The sequence below is a fragment of the Gavia stellata genome, chromosome Z (genome assembly GCF_030936135.1).
Source record: "Gavia stellata isolate bGavSte3 chromosome Z, bGavSte3.hap2, whole genome shotgun sequence".
NCBI lineage: Eukaryota > Metazoa > Chordata > Aves > Gaviiformes > Gaviidae > Gavia > Gavia stellata.
Window position 1 is genome coordinate 46,550,387 of NC_082637.1, and position 24,723 is coordinate 46,575,109.

The following is a 24,723-nucleotide window of genomic DNA, read 5'->3' on the forward strand; positions in this document are numbered from 1 at the left end:
AAACCAGGAGAAATTATGTTTACATCTTTGGAAGAATAGTGGATTGGAGTTAGAAAAGAGTTGTGAAACTTCATACATAACAGAATTCCTAGAAGCGAAGCATCTTGGCAAATACAGGAACTTCAGATGGTTTGTACTTTCAGTGGGGCAGTACTTAAAAGTGGACTGGCCTGGGCCCAAAAGCAAACAGATAAGTAAATATCCAAGAATTTCCTACTGAAATACCATTGCTTAAGGAACAGAATTTTTTTTTTTTGTGCAGGTCAGATGGGGAGGAGGGGAGAATGCGGAGCGGGGGCAGGGAGGCAAAGGTGCATACTTTCTATATTGCTGCTGGTTATGCAGCAGGATTTGTAGATTAATCCCCTCGCCAATGCTGCAGAAAGATGGGTAACCACAGGATGTGCCATCTGCCACTTAGCAGTTAAGTTAAATTTAGACTTTGTGCATATAAGTTTTAATTTTTTATTTATGTCTTAAAACACTTATTACAAGTGCTATTCAGCTATCTAAATAAAAGAGTAAACAATTTAAAAAGTAGTAGATTTGTATTTTCTTAATGAGGTATAGAGAAGCTTTAAATTATTAACTTACAGTTTACTGTTTATTCCTTTATTCAGATTATGGTAAAGAATTGGTTTAAGATTGTGTGTTTTAACTTGAATATGCTATGAGTCCACCCATTTCGTACATCCATAGTTGAGAACTTTATAGGTTCTGAGTCACTGTTTCTCTCTACATAATAAATAAGCTCTACTGAGTGTTAAAGGTGCTGGGAAGGTGGGAATGCCACATCTGGGGTGCAGCACTCTGTTTAATCCAGAAAGGAAGCATAATTGACAAAGGTTTTTTTGTTTGTTTGTTTCAGGTATGTTTCTTTGGTGTGCTTTGTCATTTTATCATGAAGATAAGCTAGGCAAGTTGGAAGGAAACCAAGTATTGTGCTCAGGACATAGCATATGCAGCAAGAGGGTGATCTGGAAAAGGGTGTCTCTCCCAGGAGAGACTGTGGGGAGTGCTGATTAATTTCTTTAGTTATGCCTCAGGAAGAGACCTGAGTACCTGGACATCCTGCTTGAGTCGGGTGACTGTGTAAGCACAGGGAAAAGCAATAAAGAAGAGAGCAGAGTTGGAAGGAGTGAGGAGAAATTTGTAATTTTTCCAAGTTTATGACACCATGGCTTAAATGCCTAGGTCTAGCGAGGTACAGCAGAGGTGTACTCGAGAGTGCTGAGGTTCGAGGCAGAGGTGGAGATCATAAAAATCCGGAATTAAGAGGACTTAGCAAGGAAAATAAATACAGTGCCTGACAGTTGTGAAAATAATGAGGAGGAAACCTTTCAATTGTATTAAAAGAGCACAGCAAATGGGACAAAGAGGGCTGCAGGTGGTAAACACCAGAGATAAACAGCCTATGAAACCACGCGGTTTATTCAAAAATTAATGTTTAAAAAAAGGTGAAAGGGAGACAAGAGGTGTTTCATTTGTGTTGCAAAACATTGACCAAGAATGACTACTAGCACTCCAGCACAATGAGTGGTGCACGTTGCACTGTGTCTCATCACATTGCCACAGTGGGACACCTGGTGACAGCAAGCCTCGTTCATCAGATGTGTTGTAACCAGGAAATCGATTCACGACTGGGGTGGAAGAAAGGAAAGGAGGGTGAGCAGTAGGAGGTAAATCTTGGACTTGTCAGTTTTGTTACCCCTGCCATTATTTCTAATCAGGAGGTGGAGGTTGCAGCTGTATGTTTAAAGCAATAAAACATTTTATTCAAAGGTCTTCAGTGGAAAGCAGACACAGTATTACATATAACAGATGGGAGCTGTTTCCAGGAATCTTCAAATGCTTCCCAAAATGATTCCGTTTATCGGTGCTGAAAGGAGAAATACTGCCCAGAGAAATAGTTTGAAGACTTCTGTGTGAATGCTTAAATGTTCTACAAGTATCCATCAGTATTAAGTCTTACACATTTACATAACGTTTTCTATGAAGTTGTTCTGTGTCATGTCTCAATCATAAAGTAATGATTTAATGTGTGGGTTTTTTCACTTATTTTGCATCTGAGTTGTATAAAACCCTCGTTTATTGGCTATGGAAAAGAAAATTATAAGGATTATTTTTAATGCCAAAAGACATTTGAAGACAACCTGGGAAAACAGAACTTAAATTCATTTCACAGTTACCTAAATTGAGGGAAATTGAGTCATAAGAAGTTTTTCTTTCCCTTGAAAAAGATCAAAAAATCACTAAAAATATTAAGCTGAATTTAAGACTAAGTAATGTAGTACATAAAAACACACAACTTGGGCAGCTTCAGAGGTTAAGGTTAAGGACTGTGCAGAGGCTTTAAGATGCATCTTTCTTGCAAAGAATTTTCTTCTGACCAGGTGGCTTTTGAAGGACTTAACTGAAATCTCTGTTATGCTGTTGAGTTGTTATCTGCCAATTTGAGTTTACGGATGTTAACTCTTATTTAAAGTCCTAGGTAAACTTCGTTATTTAATATTTTTAAACAATGATGAAATGCCTTGGTAAGCCTTGTCTGTGCCTCACAATTACATGCTTTGTGTGGCAGTTCAGTTTAAATAATAAATATTTGTTGAAGCTTTGTATATACAAAAGACTTTTACTTGGTTTGCACAGAGCTTTCCATTCTTCACTGTAACTCCAGTATTTTTCTTCCTCATTATTTTGAACTAAGACCAATGGTATCTTTTAAACAGAGACAAATTTGTGTTCAATGTGGATAAAGTCTTCAGAGGTGATGTTCTTCATGTGATTTGTTTATATTAAATTTGCTATACATGTTTCTGTTTTAATGCTTGGTTATAATTTAATAACTTTGCCTTTATTTTGGGTAATTAAAATGTTCTTGAACACCCTTTACTTTTTCCTATATTGTAATGTGTGATGCATCGTGACTCAAGTACTTATCTAAACATCTCTTTAAAGCCGTGAAGTATACCACAGTTCAGTCACATCTAACTAAATATCAAGGAGGTGGACTACATGAGGAAAATATAAATGGCCTCTGTTTCAAACAGAACCTGCACTGCTATTTTTTTCAAGTGTTTTCATACTGAATCACACAATAAAGCATCTCTAACTTTGCTTTTCGTAATTCCTTCCACTCTTCTCCCCACTCCAAGGTCATATGCCAATGCTTGGGAATCGCACAGAGCAGATATATTTCCACTTTGTGGGGAGATCTGGTGTCACCCATCCAGAACACATTTTGCACACTGAAATCCTGTTCAGTTTAGAGCCCTGACTTGAAACAAAGACTTCCTTAAAGGGAAAAAAAATGTGAAGGCGCTCTCCCGGGATGAAAGAAGAGACTGCGCTGTCATTTGGTTACATAGCAGCCCTAGTTGGCAAGGGCTTTGCATTAGTCTTCAGGCAAAGTACATCAGCAGGATGCAAATGTTGCAGGCTTTTTGACTTTTTTAATTTCTTTTTCAAGGTGTTGTGTTTCTAATTAAAACCCTTTTCAAGGACAGTAACTCAGTTACTGCTTACAAAGATAGACTATCTCAAATATCTGTCTATTCATTCCACAGTATAGTGTGTATAAAATAAACTAAACAAAATATCACGCAGTTGTATTTTATTATTGTTTTTACAATGCTCTTGTCATGTTGTGTAGAGAGATACTGACATATTTCCACGTACCGAGAGAGTGGGTGAAAGCATTTATGTGTATTGCATTTAAACAGCAAGGAAAGAGATGGATTTTTTCTTTAGCTCATCCTTTGTTCCACTTCACAAAATTAAGCCTAATCGTCATGAGTTTACATTTTTTCTAAACTTCTTGTTTCTAAATGTGAACAATTCTTCAGTCATCTGCCCTTGCAGTTTACTGTCAAATTGCTGATACATAGGATCCACTTCCCATCACCTCTGCGTGACGGACTGTACTTTTCAGCTCAGCAAATGTATGCACAGGTGTGTGCATGCATGCATGCTCCAGCAGTTTAACTTGCTTGGCATTAACTATGTTGTCATAGTTCTCTGAGTAGAACGAGAAAATCCCGAGCACATCAGCCCCCTTCCTTTAGGTGAGGGTGTTGGGGAAGGGCCATGGGGAGGTGTACCAATGTGCTTGATCTTACTTTCAACATGTAGGTAATGATACACTAAAAATGTTCCAAATCTAGCTCTTTTTCTTCATCCCCTTGGCTCTGAGCCAGCCAGAGCCATCTGATTAATCTGCTTGTGCTTAACAGTGATTACTATTCTGGGGAGCCGTGTTCAGTGAGATGCGATCTTGACCGAATCTGTGCATGGATAACAGTCTGCATAGTGAGCCTTGGCAATGCCAGTCACACCCTTGATCACTTGCATTTTTAAATGTGTGGCCCAGAAAGTGTTGTAATACTATGATAAACTGGTATCATGAAGACACTTCGTAGCATAGTCTTCCATTTGGTTCTGGGTACACATGCATACATGTACACAGAGAAAGAGGTAGTCTTCTGTATTTCCATCTCTCACTCTCTCTCTTTTAGTCCATCATCCCATGTAATTATTCCTCTAAAATTTTTCATACATGACTCAGAGCAGTATAAAGCACGTAAGAAATAACAATAAACAGTAAACAATGTGGTATATTTATTGTGTTCTGCCATAGATAAAGTTCTTTATCATGCTGTTATGTCCTCCCTTAGGACTAGTGGCTCCTCTGGGTTTCTAAGAAAACAATGAAGAAACTGGAAAAATCACTTTTCTATAAGCTTAGTAAACATCTAGAGAAGTCCATTAGCAGCCTAATGAAATTGCAGAAAGCAGCAGAGCAACAGAGACCTCCAGATTCATCAGCGTAATGTGCTGAGGCTGACAGCACAAGAGGATTTCTGCAGGAGATAAATACATAACTGAAATGCACAGTGAGTTGCTTTTAAAATAACCAAACCACAAAAATATGAGGTGTGAGCTTATAAAATGCTGGAGGAAAGAACATATGGGACAAATTCCCTATTTCTGTGATTCTTCACTTTCTGGTCTATCCTGCAACCTGACTTCAGTTATACAAATTTATGGTAGGTAGTTGAGTCTATGGATATGCTTAAAAAGTTAACTTAGCCCACCTGGTTCTTACAGTGTTTGAAACTTCAAATTCTGACTGCTTCATCTTGTGATACCATCTGTTATAGATACTATCAGAGTGTTTCTCTTTCTATTAATTTCATTAATGAGTTTATAGTTACACTGTTCGAACTGTATTTGAATAGGTAGTAAAACAGAGGTTTCAGTTGATTTATACAGACAAAAAATGGTATCTGATAATGCAGTGGTTTTTCTAATGCAGTATTTCATAAAGTAGTAATACAGATTACATTGAAAGTTGTTTGTTGGGGTTTTTTTGCTTAAAATGTTACATGAGGGAAGAAGTCCTTTTTATACTTTGGATGTCTTGGTAAAATAAATGAAATATTTTATGTATTCATATTGAAAGATAATCGAACTATTTTATCATCATGTACATTGAGTCACTGTATTGTGATCAGGGTACTTCTGAAACTTGGCAATTTGACAGCAAAAGATACACCAAGTCAGAAATAAGGAAAGGGAATTTAAGAGATGCTTAGGGAGTTCATAAGTTTATAAACACATTTATGCATAATAAGGAACTCAGAAGTTAGGAGATACCAGTTGTCAGTATGTTCATTTGTCTTTGCTTTATAAATCTGTCTGATTTTCCCCTCGGCTTCCCCTTCCTTGTTGTCCTTGCTCTTTTTGGCTTTGCTGCTTTTCCAAAATATTTCTAAGGAAAGCGTATCAGCATGCGTTTTACTGGTGGATATAAACTACAACTTGATTTAAACTCTGTACATGTTGGAAATGTACTGCACAACTGCATAACATGTTGTACTCTTCTGCCTTTGTGCTTGCAGCACTGTACTATTTATCATTTCATGGTCAAGTTTAATTACGTCATATTTGCTTTTGTGTATTAGTAGTAGTTGGAAAAGACTGGTCCTAGCAATGATCTGTCTGGTGTACCATCAGATTTCAGCTGGCTTATTCTCCTGCTTAGTCACTCATACAGCATTTGAGGAGTATTTTCTTTTTAGCTTAAATGCTGTATCACGTTGAACTCCTCTTTTGTTTCTTTTCTTTAGTACTGCTTTTTTCATACGTCTCCCAAAGTTACTACTTTTACTGTGTTATGGCCAGCATGCCCTTTCCTACAATCAATGTTTATGTGCAGCTGAAACATGTTTACAGTGATCCATAGGCTTCAGGTGCTTGCTGCTCTTTCTTCTACCGAGTAATTAGGTGCTGTTCATTCATGTTATAGAGCAGTCAAGTACTTTGAGTGGACTGTGAAAATGTATTTCTCCACCATGGACACAAAGCAGACACAGCTCCACTGTCAACTGTGACATGTGTGTCTGTGTCAGCACTGGAAGTATAAACTTGTTACTTACGTTGAAAAATGTTTTGCCAGAGCTGTTGCAAAATAAAAAATATATAAATAGCCTAATCATCTGTCCAGGATCCATGTATCCTTCAGATACAGCTGTCCTGCGATGTTCTCATCTTCATGTTGTTTGCCATTTCTTTTCAAAGCTCTCCAGTATTTGGAGAGCTTGCAGCTAAACAATACTTCTAGCATTCTCTCAGTGTCTGTGCTAGAGAATTAAACATTCCGGGGCAAGGGAATTGTCAGCACTATACAAGTATTTCTGACTTTCAGAGCCTAAACAAATACGGTACGAGCTTATCAGTCAGTCCTGCATTCATTCCCTATGTGCCTGTACTCTTTGGTTGGCTGCAAAATTAAAAAAGTGATTTGGGGAGATGGCCTTTATGTTCCCCAACATGTCCTCTCAGTGGAGGAGAACAGATGTGCATGCACGCTTAGAGAAACTCTACCTGGCAAGATACCTTGTTTTAGAGTATCACAGTTTCTTTGTCTGTTGAGATCAATGAGGATTTTTCTTTGCTGGTGTAATGCTGGTAGCTAGCACTACAGCTCCTATTCCATCAAACAGATTGTCTTTTGAGCATAGTACATATGCAACACTACTGCTTCCCAGTTGCACCTGCTTGAAGTGCTCTGTTAACCCATTAACCATGGCTTACCCCACCCTGCTAATGCTGATGATAGTTTATCTCCTCAGCGGGGTAAGTGTAACGCTTTGTGCTAGTGACTCTCAGCTGCACTACTGTAAGCATTATACACGCAAGAGAGGGTCTCAAGTGCCTCATAAAGTTTACCGTCTTTCGCAAGACCGTGAAGAGGGAGAGAGGAGGGAGGGGGAAGAGGTTGCCTCCAATTTGGCATTGCAGCTGAACTGAAAAGACGTTGTTTTGCTTGATTTAGAAGGCAGAGAGGGACTTAATGTAGCTATAACCCTTCACAGTTTGTGGAGAAGTCTTCCTTTGGGAAAGACTCGGGTACTGCTGCCTCACCAGAGAGTTTTGTGAGAGTTAACCTTATTAGCAGAAGCAGCTTAGATGCCCTTGATGACAGGCAGTGGACGTGGGTGGCGGTGGTGACTGATGGAGCTGACTGACGCTGAGACGCGGATTGGGGGGGGCATCTGCTTGATTGGCCTTGCCTGCACAGATCTCTAAGGAAAGACAGAGGTGTAACTGTTTTATTGAGGAAAACAAATTGTTCTATGGTTGAGTTGCAGTTTCTTTCACGGCCTAATCTAACAGTATTATGTAAGTCTCCTTCTGTTGGATTAGTGTAATTTTAAGAAGGAAAGCAGTCAAACAAATAGTAAAAGCAGTTGGATCTTAATATATCGCATTTTCAGAGTTGAGTAGTGAATACCAAATTTTTAAAATAGAAGAAAAAGTGTGTAAGTGTCAGAAACATACTACGATATCTTACTACTCTGATGTCAACGTAACGCCTTTTCCTTATTCCTATCCCCAGCTCCCATTAAACTTTGTCTTTTGAATGCATTCCTCAGAAGATGGCATGAAGAATACCCCCGTGCTTGCCCTATTGGGGCAGTAAATACTAGCAAATTGGTCCCTGGGGGTTACTTGAGCATCTCTGTGTTCAGCTTGGACCTCTTTTGGAGGGTTCTTGGGGCAAGAGTTTTACTCCTTCCAGAAGGAGCTAGGTGGGAAAAGCTGGTGCAGAAAGCTGGGAGTGGGGAGGAATACAAGGTGCCTGCCACCCCTAATCAGTGTGATCATCCTTCTGAAAAAAATGAAAGGACTTTTTTGGGTTTTATTTCCCTTTGATTCTAAAATGTCCGTCTCTGTAGTTTGAACTGTCCATAATTCATGCTAATGAGTAGTTGTTTTGTGGTCCTGCTAAGCCAGGACCAATAAAGGGTGGAGTATAGGCACTTTATTGGTGATTCCATCACCCCACTGATTAACTTTTGCGTATATATATATATGTATTGTAAAGGGCAGTGTGTGTCATCTTACGGTGTAAAAAAGGTGGAGAAATGTAATGATTAGGTAATGGCGTAAGTACTTGTTCTGATTCGAGTCTGAAAAATCACTGGATGTGGAGATACCACGCCAAGTGTCCCAAAAAGAGTGGATTTAGGATAGCAGTTAACTGCTGGTTGAGTAAGAATTACAAGATCACAAAACAAATTACTGTTATTAGCAGAAGTATTTGTTTTCACATCAAGCTGTCATCCGCTTTGCTGTTTAGCCTGATTCTGCCACGTGGAAAAAAATTATGTCAGATACTTTATTAAGAGTGAGTCTGTGATTTACTTTTGTATTTTTTTTCGGTGTAATTGTCTCCTAAAATGGCAATCATTTTTTGACGCCACCCACTTTAAATCAAACCTACAAAAGCAAGGGAACTTAAAAAACTGACGGGCTTTTCTGACTTTGAAGATGCTGCATGAATGAATGCTGGATCTGAAACTGTAGGATTTGTGGGAGAATATTGCTGGATGTAAATGTGTTAGCCCATACAGAGCTGATTTATAAAAGCTTGTCACTGCAGTTCTATGGGTTAAAGCTCAGTAAATACCCTTTGATTTACAACTCCTCTGTGCTTTTAAACCAGGACTTCAGAAGGAGTTGTAAAATCATATGGCTTTGGGATCCCAGGCATGAAAAAGCCCCTTTGATTGCAACTTAAGTGTGATCTGCATGTACAGCATTTAATAACAAACAACTAATTATGGGGTTATGTGCTGAATACCACAATAGCAACAATAAGGTTATTTCGTGTATAACTGGCACTTACTCTAGGTACCTGTTAATTGATAACTGTCTTGCAGTCTTGAGCAATGTCACAGATTTCTGGAGTCTGACATCCTAATAAACCGTGGGCGGGACTAATCTATAAAGTCATGTGGCTTTAAATGATGTGTTGGTCTTCTGATAACACTTTCATATTGAATTGTGATAGATCAGGACATCCTTCAAACAGGTGGCTGTAGTTGGAGAAAAAAGTAAAAGACTGAAAAAGTAAGGCTACATAGCTCAAAAGAGGAGAGAGGAGACCTCTATTTGTCTTACCTGGTCCCCAGTGTTTCAGTCGGTCAGCTTCATGCTGTAAGGTCGTAGTTGACCCATTGAAAAAATAAGATTAAACAGCCTTAGCCTTAAAGGCATCAGAAGCATGAAGGGGCTTTGGGGAATGGTGTAATTCAAATATGATACTGTGGAAAAATCATCTTTCTTTAGCTTACTGGTCCACACTCAGTGCATGTTTAAAAACACTTGCAAAATGTTTTTTATTTAGAAAGAAGCCTAAAACGTATTACTCTCTCCAGTGAAGAAGCGCTAATGGAAAAATTCTATCACAGGCTAAAGACTGGAAATTCAAATACCATAATTTTCCAAAAGTCAATGATATGTGCTTTGTCAGTGAAACATAGATAACTCTTAATCACAGTCAACCTTTATAAGTAAATCTTCCTAGATATCAAAATATATTGTATGTCCATGTACCTCAGAGTTACTTTTCAGTCCCAGCCTCTTCAGAGCTGATTTTGGTTTTTAGTCTTTTAAGGTTTGTTGTTGTTGGGTTTGTTTGGTTTGCATTGTGGGTTTTTTTGTTGTTCTTTTTAAATGAAGCAGTAGCTTTTGCCAAACTTACGAGGTGAGCATTGATAAGAACGTGGTTAGCCACGTAGCATTAAAGCCTATGGATGAATCATAAGCAGAAATAAGTTTCTTCCTCTATCAGGCGGTTTACACTTCTAAGCCTGAAAGCCAGCCAGGTGGCCAAAAGGCAGGCAATGGCTTTTTACTTCCTTCTGGTCTCTGAGCTTGAGTAGCTGTTCAGACTTGTGGTGATGCCTAGGTCTGTCTAATGCCTGACTTTGCAGTTTCTCTGGAACTGTGAACTTTCTGAAAAGCTGATCACTTCTTATATAAAGCTGAGTATCTCTGTGGAGATTTGCATATTGTGGGGGAGAAAGTGAGAGAATCACTGCTTCCTGCCCCCGCTCAGTAAGCAAGGGCCAGAAGACCCTGTTGGCACTTCTCTGGAGCAGTGCGAATACCTAAGTGCACGCTCCACTCTGCCTGGCTGTCCCACAGTGCAAAATTCCTCAGCCCTTGGAGATCAAACCCAGAGACGGTGTTGCAGGAAGAGGTGTTGTGGAGTTGAACTGAACCAAACAGAGAGGGTTGATGCACTTTAGGGTATGTTGTCTAGCCCTCTGCTGCCAGTTTAGGATGACACAGCTCTTCCAGAGGTCCTGTGCCTTATCTGCCAGTCCCACATGAATGTCTTAGATGTCCAAGAGCATCTCAGGTAGCACTAGCTGACCAAGTCTAGGCGATTGAAGCAGGTCTTCCAGCCTACCTGTAATTGAGAAGAGGATATGGTACGGTCTAAAGCAAAACTCTGTCCACTGTGGTTTGTAATAACACCATGTTGGGCCCTGTCTGGTGAACCTGGCCCTTGACAACTTTGTGCAGAACTGGGGAGGTGGGGCAGTGAGGCAGAATTTAAGGCAAGGAATTTTTTAGTGCAACATAAAGTCATCTCACAAGTTCATAAACTGATTTCATGAAATAATGAAGACTGAAACTTGAATGGTGATCATAACATTGAAATAAAACCAAACCTCAAAACTTAAAAGTCTGTTGACTGCTTCTCTCAGAGTTTACTTCTCTCACTGCCCGTGGCTGCATTCAAAGGTTTCCCAGCTGGTGGTGGCTACTCCAGAGTCCCTTTCTAGGAGTTCACAAGAGAGGATCCATCTCTGCCCTGCGTTCTGCAGGTGACAGTCATTTAGCCTTGCCCAACTGCATGTCCCAGCTCAAGACAATCTGTCACTCAGGGTTCTGGATGGGGTCAGCATACTAATGGTGGCAGTGGTGACCCAGCAGCATATAATATTCTCAGCTTATCATCCCTCTAAATTAAAAAATCATGAGTGTGATTTTCCGTTACAGGATTTTATTATCTTCGTTTATTGCATAACACTGTTGCTGATCAGTTATCATCTTCTATTTTCTATGTGTCATGCATTCCTTAATCGCTTAATTACTCTCGGTGTATTAGGCACATGCTCATTCTCCAATAATAAAGCAGTATTGTGCATGGAGTTCATGCATGAGATCTGTAGCTTTGTGTGATTCTCACTTTGCACTTTGTCATTATGTGATGCCCTTTTTGGAGGTGATGCATCTTCCTAGAGATCTGTCAGTTGTAATTAATTACCCATTAATAAAGGTTAGCTCCTATTCCAGGTACTGGGTGGAATTATACATGCCTACATGTTACATCGCTCTGTAGATAGTCAAGCCTACTAGGCTTAGCTTTGATTTAACTCTGTTCTAAGTCTACTATAGGGGACACCACTTCTTCAGTTAACAGGGTAGGCTAACTTCAGAAAATTTTCTCATTGGTATCATTCTGTAATTCTGTGAATTCTTCATACAGTGAAATAAACCAAGAACAGAATTGCTAGAGAATCCTCAGCAAGAGATTAAGAAAACTTAAAAGGAAAACTCAGCAGTGTTAGAAATCGTGTTCTTGCGTTAACTCAGCATTAGATTCCTGGAGATTTGTGATCTGAATCAGTGTGTACATCTAGCAGCAACAGGCTTATATGTCAATGATAATGTACTGGAGTCACAGCCAGCTTCCTGGAGTTTCCTCTGGTTTGTAACACAATCACAGGTTTTTGTTCCTCAGTGCCTCGGTACTTTTCTCACCTTCAAGCTCTTCCTACTTAAGAAGATGATCCAATAACTGTAATTCTTGATATTACTGTGTTTGATCAGTGCTTTTAAAACTAAAAACCAAAGCAGTGTTCTGAATCCCAGTATTGTTTTAAAAACTTTTAAAAAAACAAAATTGAGGATAGAATAAAGTGAATATTGACAGATCATATAGATTGGAAGAAACTAAGGACTGTCTCTCTTGCAGAAGAAAAAAAAATTATCAACGTGCATATGGAAGGAGAAATCCAGAAACCATTACTTCTTCCTAGTAATCCCCAATGCACATGCTTGTCAAAAATCTAATGGTCTACACAGATGTTATCTTTTACTTACAGATACGCTGAAATGTGTATGTATGTACGTTTGTGTGATGTAAAAGCGCTATCTTACCTTTTCTGCCTTCTCTAGGTTTTTTCCAGGTATTATTCTAGATTGTACAAAAAGCAGACATGTACTTTAGTCAAGTTGGTATACTATATATTCTGTATACAGAGGTATAGCTGTTTCCCCCACTGTAGTAATTAGAGGCTACTCTTGACTCTAAACTTCCTTGGACCAAACACTCATCTTCATTCTTTCCCTCTTCTTTTTGTTTTTTTAGTGGGCAGTTTGCTGTAGTGAAAAAATGCCGTGAGAAAAGCACTGGTCAGCAGTTTGCAGCAAAATTCATCAAGAAACGGAGAACAAAATCCAGCCGGCGCGGAGTGAGCCGGGAAGATATCGAGCGAGAAGTCAGCATACTAAAAGAGATTCGACATCCTAATGTCATCACGCTGCATGACGTTTATGAGAACAAAACAGATGTCATTCTTATTCTGGAACTGTAAGTATCTCTACAGACCTGGGGAGGAGTAACAGAATATTTTTTTGTTTGTTTTAAAACAATAGACAATTTCTCTGAGAATCGCAGTGATTTAATGGATGTTCCTTACCACCCTGAAAGAAGATAGGTAATAGCCTGAGAATTCTTTATTTTTTAATCAGAGTTGTAGCTTCTTGATTTCTACACATATTTTTTCACTGTAAATACACTACCATGGTTAGAAAAAATAATCCAGCATATTTGGGAATTTTTTCTGCTTGTTACTTTAATCATTGTTGATGTTACGGATCCAGAAGAATAGCTAAATAAACTGTTTGAAGATAAGTGCAGAGGGAAATAGAGATTCTAAGTGGAGGTTAGCTTAGCAAATTTTACTGTGTTTTATGTTGGTGTAAAGTAAAGTAGCATCACTGAATGCTTTTTCTCTTCTTTAACCGACATAACAGAGAACAGAATTTTACCAGTTCTGTCCTGTTGAAATGTAAATTGAACTTTCATATCCTTGTTTTAGTTCCCATTTCTCATCCAAGGTTATTACTAATGGATTGAGGAAAATATGTCTGCAGAGAATACTTCTGCATTGTTTCACGTCTGGCTTCAAGTTCCTCAAAGATTGCAAGCTTAGAAGTTAAGCATTTGTCACCCATTACAGTTTGGCAGTGTCTGCTGGTGGGACGTGCATGTCTTTACAGAGTTTGCATGCCTGACACTGTATTATTTCCATACTTGCTCTGTATCAGTTAAATGTGCTTTAGAATAAGTATTTCTTGCAAGCAGATGATTTGGTACCAGAATCTTGGGCAGCACTTGTGTCTTTCCCTTGGCTGTTTGTGTGATTTTTCTTATGTAGGTTATATCTTCCTGTTTACTAACTTTGGTAAATTATATTTCCACTTACCTTATAGGGATACTTTAGTGGTGCATGCTTTCAGTAACATATGTGTAGATTTACATTATAGATTTAAAAAGAAAACTGGGAAGTAGTTTTTAGAGTTTCATCTTTTCTATGGTATATACATACATGATACTGCTTTGTTAAGTTAGAACATACTTTTACACTTCTAGTCCAGCATGTGATGGTTTACTGTAATGCTTGTTGTAGTCTGGATTGGCTTTTTAGTTCCAGAAGTATACGCTTGCATTAGTTTGTCAACTTTGGATAATTTAAGCAAGTATTTTTTGGAAAAAGCTAAATTATCAACGTGTATGAAGTAAACTTCCTTATATTCTTATCAGAGTATCTACTACTCCTGGGTTTTGTTCAGAACTCTTTAAATGTGTTGTGAATACACAGTAAAATTAGTGTGATCCTTCTTCCTCTCCCCCCTTCATACTAGCTCGCACATTCTTCCTGTCTATAACTTTACTGTCAGTGTATCACTGCTTCTGTGGGGCTTGCTTTCTGCTCAGTAATCTGTTCAGATGAAATCAGGCCAATGTCTGGACTTGGAAGCTCTGAGGAAGACTCTGTAATCATGGACAGTGGTAGGAGGAATGGGGCTGTTCTGCCTGCCCCGCCGCCCCCCCTCCGCCCCGCTTCTACATGGGATAGGAGCTCTTTTGACAGCACAGTTTCTCTGTGTGTGCACCCACTAATGTTCATTGAATGGAAGCAGATACTGCTTTTGACAACGTATGTTAATATTTTGTAAGCTTGATAGTGTGAAGCTCAGAAAAATGTTTGCATTGCAATTTAGCTAACTGTTTTGACTAGTTAACAATTTCCATGTAGTTTCAGTTGGAGACTTTTTTTTTCACTTTTCCAAACTGCTATGTGAGTCTTTTAAGTTGAAGAAGTGGTATTTGGGCTATCACAAAGGTAACAGATTTATTCAGTTAGAGAGTGAAAGAGGAAAAGATGACATGTTAGCAATCCCTTTGTAAACTGAATATACTAATTGCTGTAAAGTTTTGTAATTCTCAAAATCACTATGATATTATGTAAGGCTATTGAAAAGGAAAAAGATTGTCATTTTACTCGCATGCTTAGACACTTAAATATGTAATCCCTTTCTTCTGATGTTCTAGTATTCGCATTTTGCCTGGGGACCTACTCCCCCGACATTCTTTGTTCTTACAGAACAATTTCAAACAAACAGAAATAAAGCTGAAAGCTCGTTAAATAACCTGTTTTGCTGTCCTCAGAATCCATCCGTAGTGACCATTTTCCCGTTTGATTAGAACACGGCATTTTTCTTGGGACTTCTCTTCCTTTATGACTACAACATGAGACAGTATACCACATATAGACAGTGTAACTTAACTGTGTAACTTAATTTTTCTTGAATTTAGAGAGAAACTAAAAATCAACATTCCACCTATGTAAGGGAAGTTCATAACAAAACAAAATCCAGAGGAAACACTGATTTCATATTAGTAAGCAAGTGTAATGATGTGAGCAGTGATGAGGAAAAGTATCTCTGGTTTCTGTTTTTTGTAGAAGCTGCAGCCCACAGACGTCAAGCCACTGTAGCTGCCCTTTTGGTGGCTGCCAGTAGATGTTGATGTGCACAGTCCCTGGGCAACAGCTTCCGTTGCCCTTTCACTATTGATTTTTATCTCCTGGTTCAGCAAGAGCTTTGCAGTATTGCGTACAGCCTCCTAAACATTTTTCTGCATCATCAATCAGCTGTCTTTCAGAGGGGAGTGACTGACTGTAGATGTTTTCACTTCATTCCTTCACAGCAAATAGTACGTCAGCCAGCAAAGTATTCAAGGTGGCAATTTGTGTGCAGAAATATGTGGGCAGTTCATTAATGATTGCAGTGGCAAGGTCCTCACAACACTGAATGCAAAACAGAGCTGCATATCAAAAACTTTATCCACATAGGTGTTTGGAGGTTTTTCTCTCAACTACCTTATGTCAGGAAACTGACCTACAAAAAAAAATTTACAAAACATTTAATTTCTGAAGCTTTAAAAATCTAATGCTTCCTTCAAAGTTTCAGCAGTCGCACACAAGCATGAGATATCCTTGAAGAGCCTTACTATATTACAGTCTTTGGTATATTTAGAGAAACGAGGTGTATTTTCATATTTCTAGGTCTTACTTAGTGGCAAGTGTCTCCTTGATTTGGAAATAACCTGTGAAATGCCCACCCTGTGAACTCTTTCATCATCTTGCAAAGAATGCTGTGCATATTAGATATGAACTGGAAGACACTGCACTGTCTCTTCCTCATCTAATTTAAAACTGTAATAGTTGTTTTTTCTCCTATCACACAAGTAATTGAATTAGTCAGAATTTTATAGTACTTTTTTCTATCCAGCTACAGCAACTAGTCTCTGTTACATGTTAGCAATACTAAACTATTTCCAGTGAGCTCTGCTGAAGCCGTCATTTTATCAGGCTTCACCATCTAGATAACACAGATGCCTCTGTTGCACAGTGATAATTATTTTCTCTCAAACACGTTTTGCACCTACTTCGTTCCCCTTTTGCTGGCCTACTGGTAACCTTGGATGCATAATCTCTGTCTCTTCTATTTTGTTTTCCCTTCCAATTTGTTATGTCTTCATTTAGACTGCAGACCTACAAAATATACTCAGTGTATGGTGCTTTGTAGAGCCTTGGTTATGGTTTCTGGTGCAACTGCAAGGAATAAATACCCTTATCCTAAATGATATAGTAGCTCCTTAGAATGCTCAAAAGTAATGCAGATGGTCTCGCCTTTTAAAATAGCTTGATAGCGATAGCTGGCTCTTTTCACTGGAAAGCTATGGATGGAGTTAGATATTCGTACTTTTCTCTGCAAAAGAACATACCTTCATTTCTGAATTAGAAATCTTAATTTAAGACCGTTAGCTCTTGTAGCACTGTTCTGAGTGATGAATATCTGTTTTTAAAATTCAAAAAATATCTCAGAAAGAGTTGCCTCCTTGTTGGTGCCTTCATAATATTAACCAAAACAGAACAGAGCAAGGAGAGAATGGTAGATCCATGTATAAGAATTCTGATGATGTCATGAGTTGCCCATTGAAAGGTAAATAAGAGCAAATAACAATGAACACTTTAAATTCCTCTTTTATCTTATTGGGGAGTTAATTTAACTTATTACATTTATAATAGCTTGGCTTCAAGAGAAGCTTGAAGTCTGCACAGAGTTTCTTTAATTTTTAGTTGTCTTTTGATAGAAATAGCTCAGAGGTTTTTGCTAATTTTACCTGTAAGTCATAAGAAAGTTGTCCTTGAATGGCCTTGTACTGAATTTTGAGAGGAGGTTTCAATCTTCGGTGCTTACTGGGATGTAATAGCAGGTAAGCAAGCTCTGCACCACTTACTTGCAGATGTCGTGCCACCTTTTGACTTCAAAATCCTGAATTGCAGGCCCACAGATAGATGTACAGAGGACATGTAGACAGGTGAGAATGAAGGCTTGACAGGGCTGAAAAAAAAGGAGCTAGAGCCAGTGTGACTCTGCAACGCACCAAGCGCATCTTGGAGGCAGAGCGCTTGGCTTCTGGGCTCTGCAAAATGCATGGCACTCTTGTGTGCTAAGCCTGAACGCTTCATAAGTTAAATCTGAATGTCTCAGGCGGGATCAAAATATTAAGGTGCTCCACTGGGCCAAAGTGTCATTAACCATGTGCATTATCCATACTCTGGACACTTAGGGAACTGTAGTGATGAAAACCTAAATACCAGCCATGCTTGGGTGCAGCAGAGATTTACAGGAGTGTTCAGGCCTCCCTTTTAGTGGATCTTCACTGCTTAAATCTTAGTCCAGGTTTTGGTGCCTGTGTTCTTCTGGCTGGCCATTCTCAGGCCAATGCTTCTTCTTCAATATAATTGAAGAATTTAGGCACACTAAAGAGAGGATTTCATGACAGTTGGTGTCTCTAATAGAAGCTGGACAAGTGAAAATGACAAGGCGTAGTGATGCAGTAACATGCCTTGATTTTTTTGGTAGCTCGATGAAGAAAAAACTAAGTACAGTGTTGTTCACTGGGTAGGTAATGTAATGAGCTAGCAGCCCTTTTCTGCTTTCAAAATATTTGGTACTTTGTACTTCTGAGGAGTGGGTTGGTAACTGCACAATTCATAAAGGCTGTGAAATTAAGTGGATGTAAAACCCCTTAACCTTAAATAAAACGGAAGTAGCAATATTTCAGTCTAGTGTTGGGCAGACAACTTCTGTTTCAAAATGATGCAAGGAGTCATACAAGAGACATTTGACCACAGAATCCTTAAGGAAAACATTTCTTCTGCAAGTTAACAGAAGAAATTTTTGAATGAGAGAAGAATTCAGATAATTTGTCAAAGTGAATCTGCTTTAAAAAATGGAATAAATTGCTTCTGCAATTCTTCTTTAACTTTGCTAGTTTATGTTGGTTTGAAATCTAAGCAAGGTAAATTAAACCTTCTAAGCTTCAACTTACTAGGTTGTTTCTTTAAACAAGGGATTTGGTCTTAGGTTTTGGGGTTTGTGGGTTTTTAACTTTATCAGAAATCCTTAGATAATCATTAATTATCATTTAGATGCTATTGCAATATAAGCAATGTGATCAACATGGCATGTGACTGAGTCATTACAAGTTAACCATGCTGACTTTGAAGGTTAAATGGTTCTAAGTTCCGTGTGTAGGTTCCCATAATGACTTCCTCTGAGATCTTGTGATCAGTTCTGTTTCATAGTTAAGAAAACCTGGTAACTTGCAAAAGCACTATACAGAAATCCTTTTTGCACAGATGTGATGTTCCACAGGTGTTCTTTCCCAGAGGGAGATACGTGGGTTGCAAAGACATCTGTCAGCCTTTCTTTGAGAAGGCTGGGAAATGCTTTTACCATTATTGCATTTTGTAAGAAAGAATGCAGTTGACCCAAAGCTTTATTTTACTTCTATCAATTCGGGAAAGCTAGCACCTCCGCCTAGAAATATCGAGGAAGCAATATATACCAGCTTTGCTCTTAGTGAAAATGTTTATAGAAAATATTTCTAAAAACATGTGCTCCGCTGCTCAGAAACAATATAAAATGTAGTCATGTTGTAACAGTGAAAATGGGTTTACTCAGCCCTTATGGCTTTCTCTGTTATAACATGGTCAGTAAGAAAACCTGTCCTTTAGAATTAAGATGTGACCTCCATCAATCACAAATTCTTATTTTATTGAGCAAAGTATTTGAACAACCTGTTACGACTGCAAAATCATGACTTAGTTTAAGGGTAAAAAGAAAGGTTTTGTACAGGAACATTAAAGAATTAATGCTTTAAAGGAAAACGGTATGTGAAGGTAAACATAGAGGCTTTGCAGCCGTAAAGGAATTTAGCTGTGACTTGACTGTAACCAAGTTCCTCTGTTAATCTGAAGGGGTATAGGTTGTTGCCCATCAGTCACTTGCTAGCACTTTGGAGATCAGAGTTGCATTATGGCTCAGAAAGCTGTCTGTTAATTTCTACCAGCAAACAGAGAAATTTAAAAGAGAGAAGCTCTGCACTTCCAGAGGATACTAGGTACACATAACTCCAAAGTGCTGTACAGGAAGAAACACTTGTGCTTAGTGTAGAGGCACCTCTTGCCTTTGCATTCCCTTCAGGAAGCAATCTTTAGCCAGTCCGTGGTTGGCAGCAGTCTGTTAGATGCTGGCTGCATGGGCCCCCCTGCAGAGCCCCAAAGGCAGGCTGGGAGTGAGTTTGCATGGCTCTGGAAATGCACACAATGATCTGGTTTCAGCCAGGTTTCAACAGGGTGTTCATGCACCAGCAACCCCAAAGCTGACGTAGAAACAAGGCTGCAGCATTGTAATGGAGGTGGAACCAGTGCGCTTGGGAGAAGCTGGCATTCAAAAAGATCAGTCATAGGCACTGATGTATGGAGTTGTCTGCCCCTTCTCCTTGTGATTCTCCCCCTCTACTCCGCTTTTTGAGACCCCACCTGGGGTACTGCCTTCAGGTCTGGGGCCACCAACATAAGGACATGGACCTGTGGGAGCGAATCCAGAGCAGGGCCATGAAGACGATTAGAGGGCTGGAGCACCTCTCCTATGAAGACAGGCTGAGAGGGTTGGGGTTGTTCAGCCTGGAGAAGAGAAGGTTCCGGGGAGACCTTATAGCAGCCTTCCAGTACCTGAAGGGGGCCTACAAGAAAGCTGAGAGGGACTTTTTAAAAGGGCATGTAGTGATAGGACAAGGGGTAATGGCTTTAAACTGGAAGAGGGTAGATTTAGATTAGATATAAGGAAGGAATTCTTCACTATGAGGCTAGTGAGGCACTGGAACAGGTTGCCCACAGAAGTTGTGGATGCCGCAAACCCTGGAAGTGTTCAAAGCCAGGTTGGATGGGGCTTTGAGCAACCTGGTCTAGTGGAAGGTGTCCCTGCCTAAGGCAGGGAGGTTGGAACTAATGGTCTTTAAGTTCCCTTCCAACCCAAATCATTCCACGAGTCTATCTATGATTAAGACTGCCTCTGAGCATGAGATAAGATATGCACAGGTACATTGGTGGAATGGGGCTTTCTGCTTGGCTTCTGGCTCCACCTCTGAAGGTGACCACGGGATAGTAAAATGTGCGGTATTTATTTACCATTGTACTGTGTTATCCTGGCTGAGGCACAGGGCTAAGCTTGAAAACCCAACAGCATTTTAGGAGGTTTGTGAAGACTGCAATAGCTTACGTAGCTGGTGTCTTTAGTGGCTTGTTCTAACTCATTTCTTGATCTGTGGTACCTGGAAGTCCAGTCAAGATCATCTAGTGATTCTAGGTAACTAATCTGGTTATGAAACCTGTGAAAGCAGACTCTGCTGGTAGACCTGGGGGCACTATAATCCAGTGAATTAATTGTGGAAGTGAAACTTGTAAAGGATGTTGAGTATGGACCTGTATTAACCCTCTACGATTTGCTTCAAGTAATTGCCTTGCAGTGATACCATGGTTTTCTGTATATCTGTGGTGGTACAGCTTAATATTGGACCTGATGGAGTCAGCAGGAAGGTAGGGAATAAGCAGTCTTCTGATGAGCGTGAAGAGGAAGCTAAGAAACACAACCTGCATTACTGAGCTCCTGTGGGGACGTGGGTTGCAGCCCTTCACGTACTGGAAGGGCCTCTGGAAGCCGCCTGAAGCAGAGGGACCTTTCTGGGAAGCCGAGCTTTTCTGAGCTTCCAGGTCATCTTGTGTGTTGTAGTTAAGATTTTATTCACTGTTGCTGTAAAACCCCATTTCTCTCATGCCTTATGTCCCTGTCGGTAAAAGTTAGCAGGAGGAGAGGCTGGCTGGGCACTGTGCTTGCCAGCGGTGCCAGCGCCCAAAGGGAGAACACGGGGTCCTGAGCTCACCCCTCGCAGCTGAGGAGTTACTAAGAGGGGAAGTCGCAATGGCCTGCTCTCTGTGGTGAACCCACGTAAGATCTCACCCTAGGCATTAAGCATGAGGTGCATAATGTGAAGGGGCAGACTAAAATCCTGCAGACCAGAGGTACAGCTGCTTCTAGAAGAAAGCTTTGAGTGCATTACATCCAGTCCCTCCTCACTCGCCTACTCCTTAAGCAAGGGCTGCCAAGTCTCTGAGTACTTAAGCATCTAAAGAAGCACACACCACTTTGGAAAGATACACCTCTTTTGCTAATTAACCTCCAATTCTAAGGCAAAAGAATATTGTAATTTTTTTTTAAACTGTTAGCTTCTCTGGACCGCAGTTTCAAGACTTGCAAGCAGTGGGTATGTTACCTGTGAAATACAGGTAACGTTTTCTTTCATGCTATTCTAAGGCCTATGATATAATCATAAAAGAAATGTCACTACAACTAACCTGTGGCAAAGAGGAGAATAGCACTCAACAGTGCTAGAGAAGAGCTGTATGCGATCTCATGCAATTAACTGTTCACAAATGTGACATCTTTGCGACGCATAAGAACGCAAGTAGATCAAAGTTGTAATTTCATGTGGTCTAAACTTTCAGTCTGTGAAATTGCACAAAACTGAATTATTGCAGATAAGAAGAAGCTGAAGAGGCTTTTTCCATTTTACACAAATACAGTTACGTTTCTTTGTTAGATATCTCAAAAATAGGTAAACCTTGGGAATTAAATCTTTCTTTTGGATCTAAAAGGAATGTGTATAATCAATGCTGCTGTTCCTAGATGACTAGTAAGTTTCACAGAGACTGTGTATCTTTAAAATGCCAACAGGAGTAAGAGCAAGCTGTAGCAGCCATAAAACACACCCATACCTCTGTGACGTTGTCATGGTCTGGTTTAGACTGCAGAGTAGGCAGCACAATGTTGCAAGTTGGCATTACTGAAGATGCATGCTCTGAGTACTTCTGTTGCATTTGTGACAGCTGATGAATGCTTTAAGCATCAGCAGGCGCTTATAGTTTCACAGGGCGGATGATCTACATGAAAAGCAGACCGGATAATGATGTTTTTGTTGCAGTCTTTCTGCCTCTTCCTCAGCCGAGGGTCCAGCGCTGCCGGCTCACCAAACTGTGACAGTTAGCCTGGTGCAAACCATGCTGAGTGCGTAAAGGTGCTGCGTTTTGCTGTGACTGGTGCCATGGCTGCCCACGGCTGGGGAAGTAGCCACAGTGAGTCTGCCTGCTTTGCGTGGCATGGCTGTGCTCCAGTTAACAGCCTCCCGGCAACTGCAGCAAACATCTACTTGGAAACATGTGGAAATAAGTTCCGTGTGATGTGCAAGTCCCTTAGCCCAGTAATTGGAAATGAAGAAAAATGCCAGCACTGTGTTACCATCCAGGTTTCTGTTCGTCATCACAAAGTGCTGCAGAGGTAGAGACCTTAGCCTGAAAACCTTTTGCTATTTTTTCAGACAGAAGCAAAGAATGAGAGAATATGCATGTGTATCCATTTGTAAGATGTTTCTGACGAGCCTTTGTAAAATAATGAACTGTATTTAATCTTTAGGAATTTCATCTTAATGTCTCCACAACAAAAAAATTATTAAAATTACCTCTCTTCCTTCCAGTCTATAATTCTTATATTTAATGTCACTTTGTTTCAGTAATGGCTTTCATGCAGAAAATATTACAACACAAATAATACCCAAAACAATACTCTCATTATTGTCTAGGCAGCTCAGTGAAAGCTCCAAGAACTCATTAAAATACACTTTTCATGCAATTTGCATTACAATAATGCAGATTAAGTCTCTTGAAAAGTAGACATGATAAAGAAGTCAAATGTATTTCCAGAAATTTGCCCAGACTGTTTAGCTGTTGTTGTATGTTAATCCCATTATTTTTCATAATCAGAACTTTAAATCGTGAACAGATTATTTTTGTCACTACAGAAAGGCAACATAAATTAGGCTGTACTTTCTGAAATTTTTTTAATATCGTTATAATGCAAAATGTAGGGGATAATATGACCATCTTTGCGGTCTCTTAAGACATTTCTAGATAATAGTGCTGCTTTTATAAAGAGGAAAAACAGTTTGCCACAGTGGACAGTCATCTCAGTATATGTCCTTAAACTGAAAGGAGATTGGTTGGTTTCTAAGAATAGTTGTAGTTCATATTTCCTATTCACTTCAATATCACTTTTTCTGTAGACAGGTATCATCACTCCTGCCAGACTGCTGACTGAACTGAGAAAAGGGTCAGCTTCAGTTTATTCCTCTCCCTCCCATGCAAAAATCTGGATGTGTTTGTGTACTTTCCTCACTTCTTACCTCTTTTCTTCCTGCCTGTGCAGCTAAAATACTTGATGGAAATAGTCATAAGAGGAGTAATGGCTTTTCCTTGTAGGAAAGGTGTGGTGATGTTAGAGTACAAATACAACACACATGCTGAATGTAACACACTATTTCAAAGAATAGAATATATTTTCAAAGAGTTGAATGCTTTGAGGAGTTTAGAAACTGAATAGTAGGACAGCTACCAGTAACTATTTCAAATTAAGCTTTAAATTTTGTATTTTTCAGAGGGTGTGTGTGTGGAAATCTGATGTTTTACTGGTAGTATGAGCCAATTCATGTTTTATTTTCTAGATGTCCCATTACATTAGTATGTTTTGAGTATACTTACTTCACATTTAATTTTATTCTTTTAAATGTGCATACAAGGAGTAAGTGGCTTTTACTTAATTTAAATTTAGATCGAGCCAGCCATGTTTGTTTGGTTTTTTAAAACCATTTTTATTTGAAAATCAGACTTTTTTTATTGTATTCTTTTCAGGGGGAGGAGGGGTAGTTACTAATTTTTTGGGGTATTGGATTAAGTAATTTTCATTTTCTTTTTCGATATTGACAACATTTAAAGCATCTGGATCCTTTTTAAGGCTGGTCTGAGAATAGCTACGCTATAAGGAACCCATTGGTTAAAGCAAGCTTGTCAGTAACTCTGCTTCTGCTCTCCAAGTGTTGCAGGTGGAGAGCTCTTCGACTTCTTAGCTGAGAAAGAATCTCTCTCAGAGGAGGAAGCCACAGAATTTCTCAAGCAGATACTTAATGGTGTTCAGTATCTCCACGCTCTGCAAATTGCCCACTTTGATCTTAAGGTGTGTTGAGCACATAAAAACTTTGACAACTGTAAGCAACATCCGTTAAAAGTCCTTTGTAACACCGGCCACAAATCTGCCATTGTACAGATCTTGGCCGTAGTTTTGTTTTGCTGGTTTATGTAGGCAGGGGAAGGCTCAGCCATTGAGAAGAAATTACTGAACTGTAAATAGTTCCTATCTGTTTTTAATGTAAGATTCTTCATGGAAAATGGCAACTTCCAACAAAATTAAACCATTCTGAGGAAGCAATCTTGAAATAAAAATTATGATTATGATTTTATGGAATGCAAATGGGATCTGGATGAAACA

The 24,723-nt window shown here is 39.4% G+C and overlaps 1 protein-coding gene across 2 annotated transcripts in view; it reads left to right on the forward strand.

Annotated features, from left to right (window-relative positions):
- DAPK1 (death associated protein kinase 1) overlaps positions 1–24,723 on the forward strand; it is a 100,496-nt gene that overhangs the window by 38,435 nt on the left and 37,338 nt on the right. For both annotated transcript variants that reach the window (XM_059834422.1, XM_059834421.1), the window contains exons 2-3: positions 12,737–12,958; positions 24,273–24,411. In XM_059834422.1, coding sequence (XP_059690405.1) covers positions 12,737–12,958; positions 24,273–24,411 — 361 coding nt within the window. The remainder of the gene's footprint in view (positions 1–12,736; positions 12,959–24,272; positions 24,412–24,723) is intronic.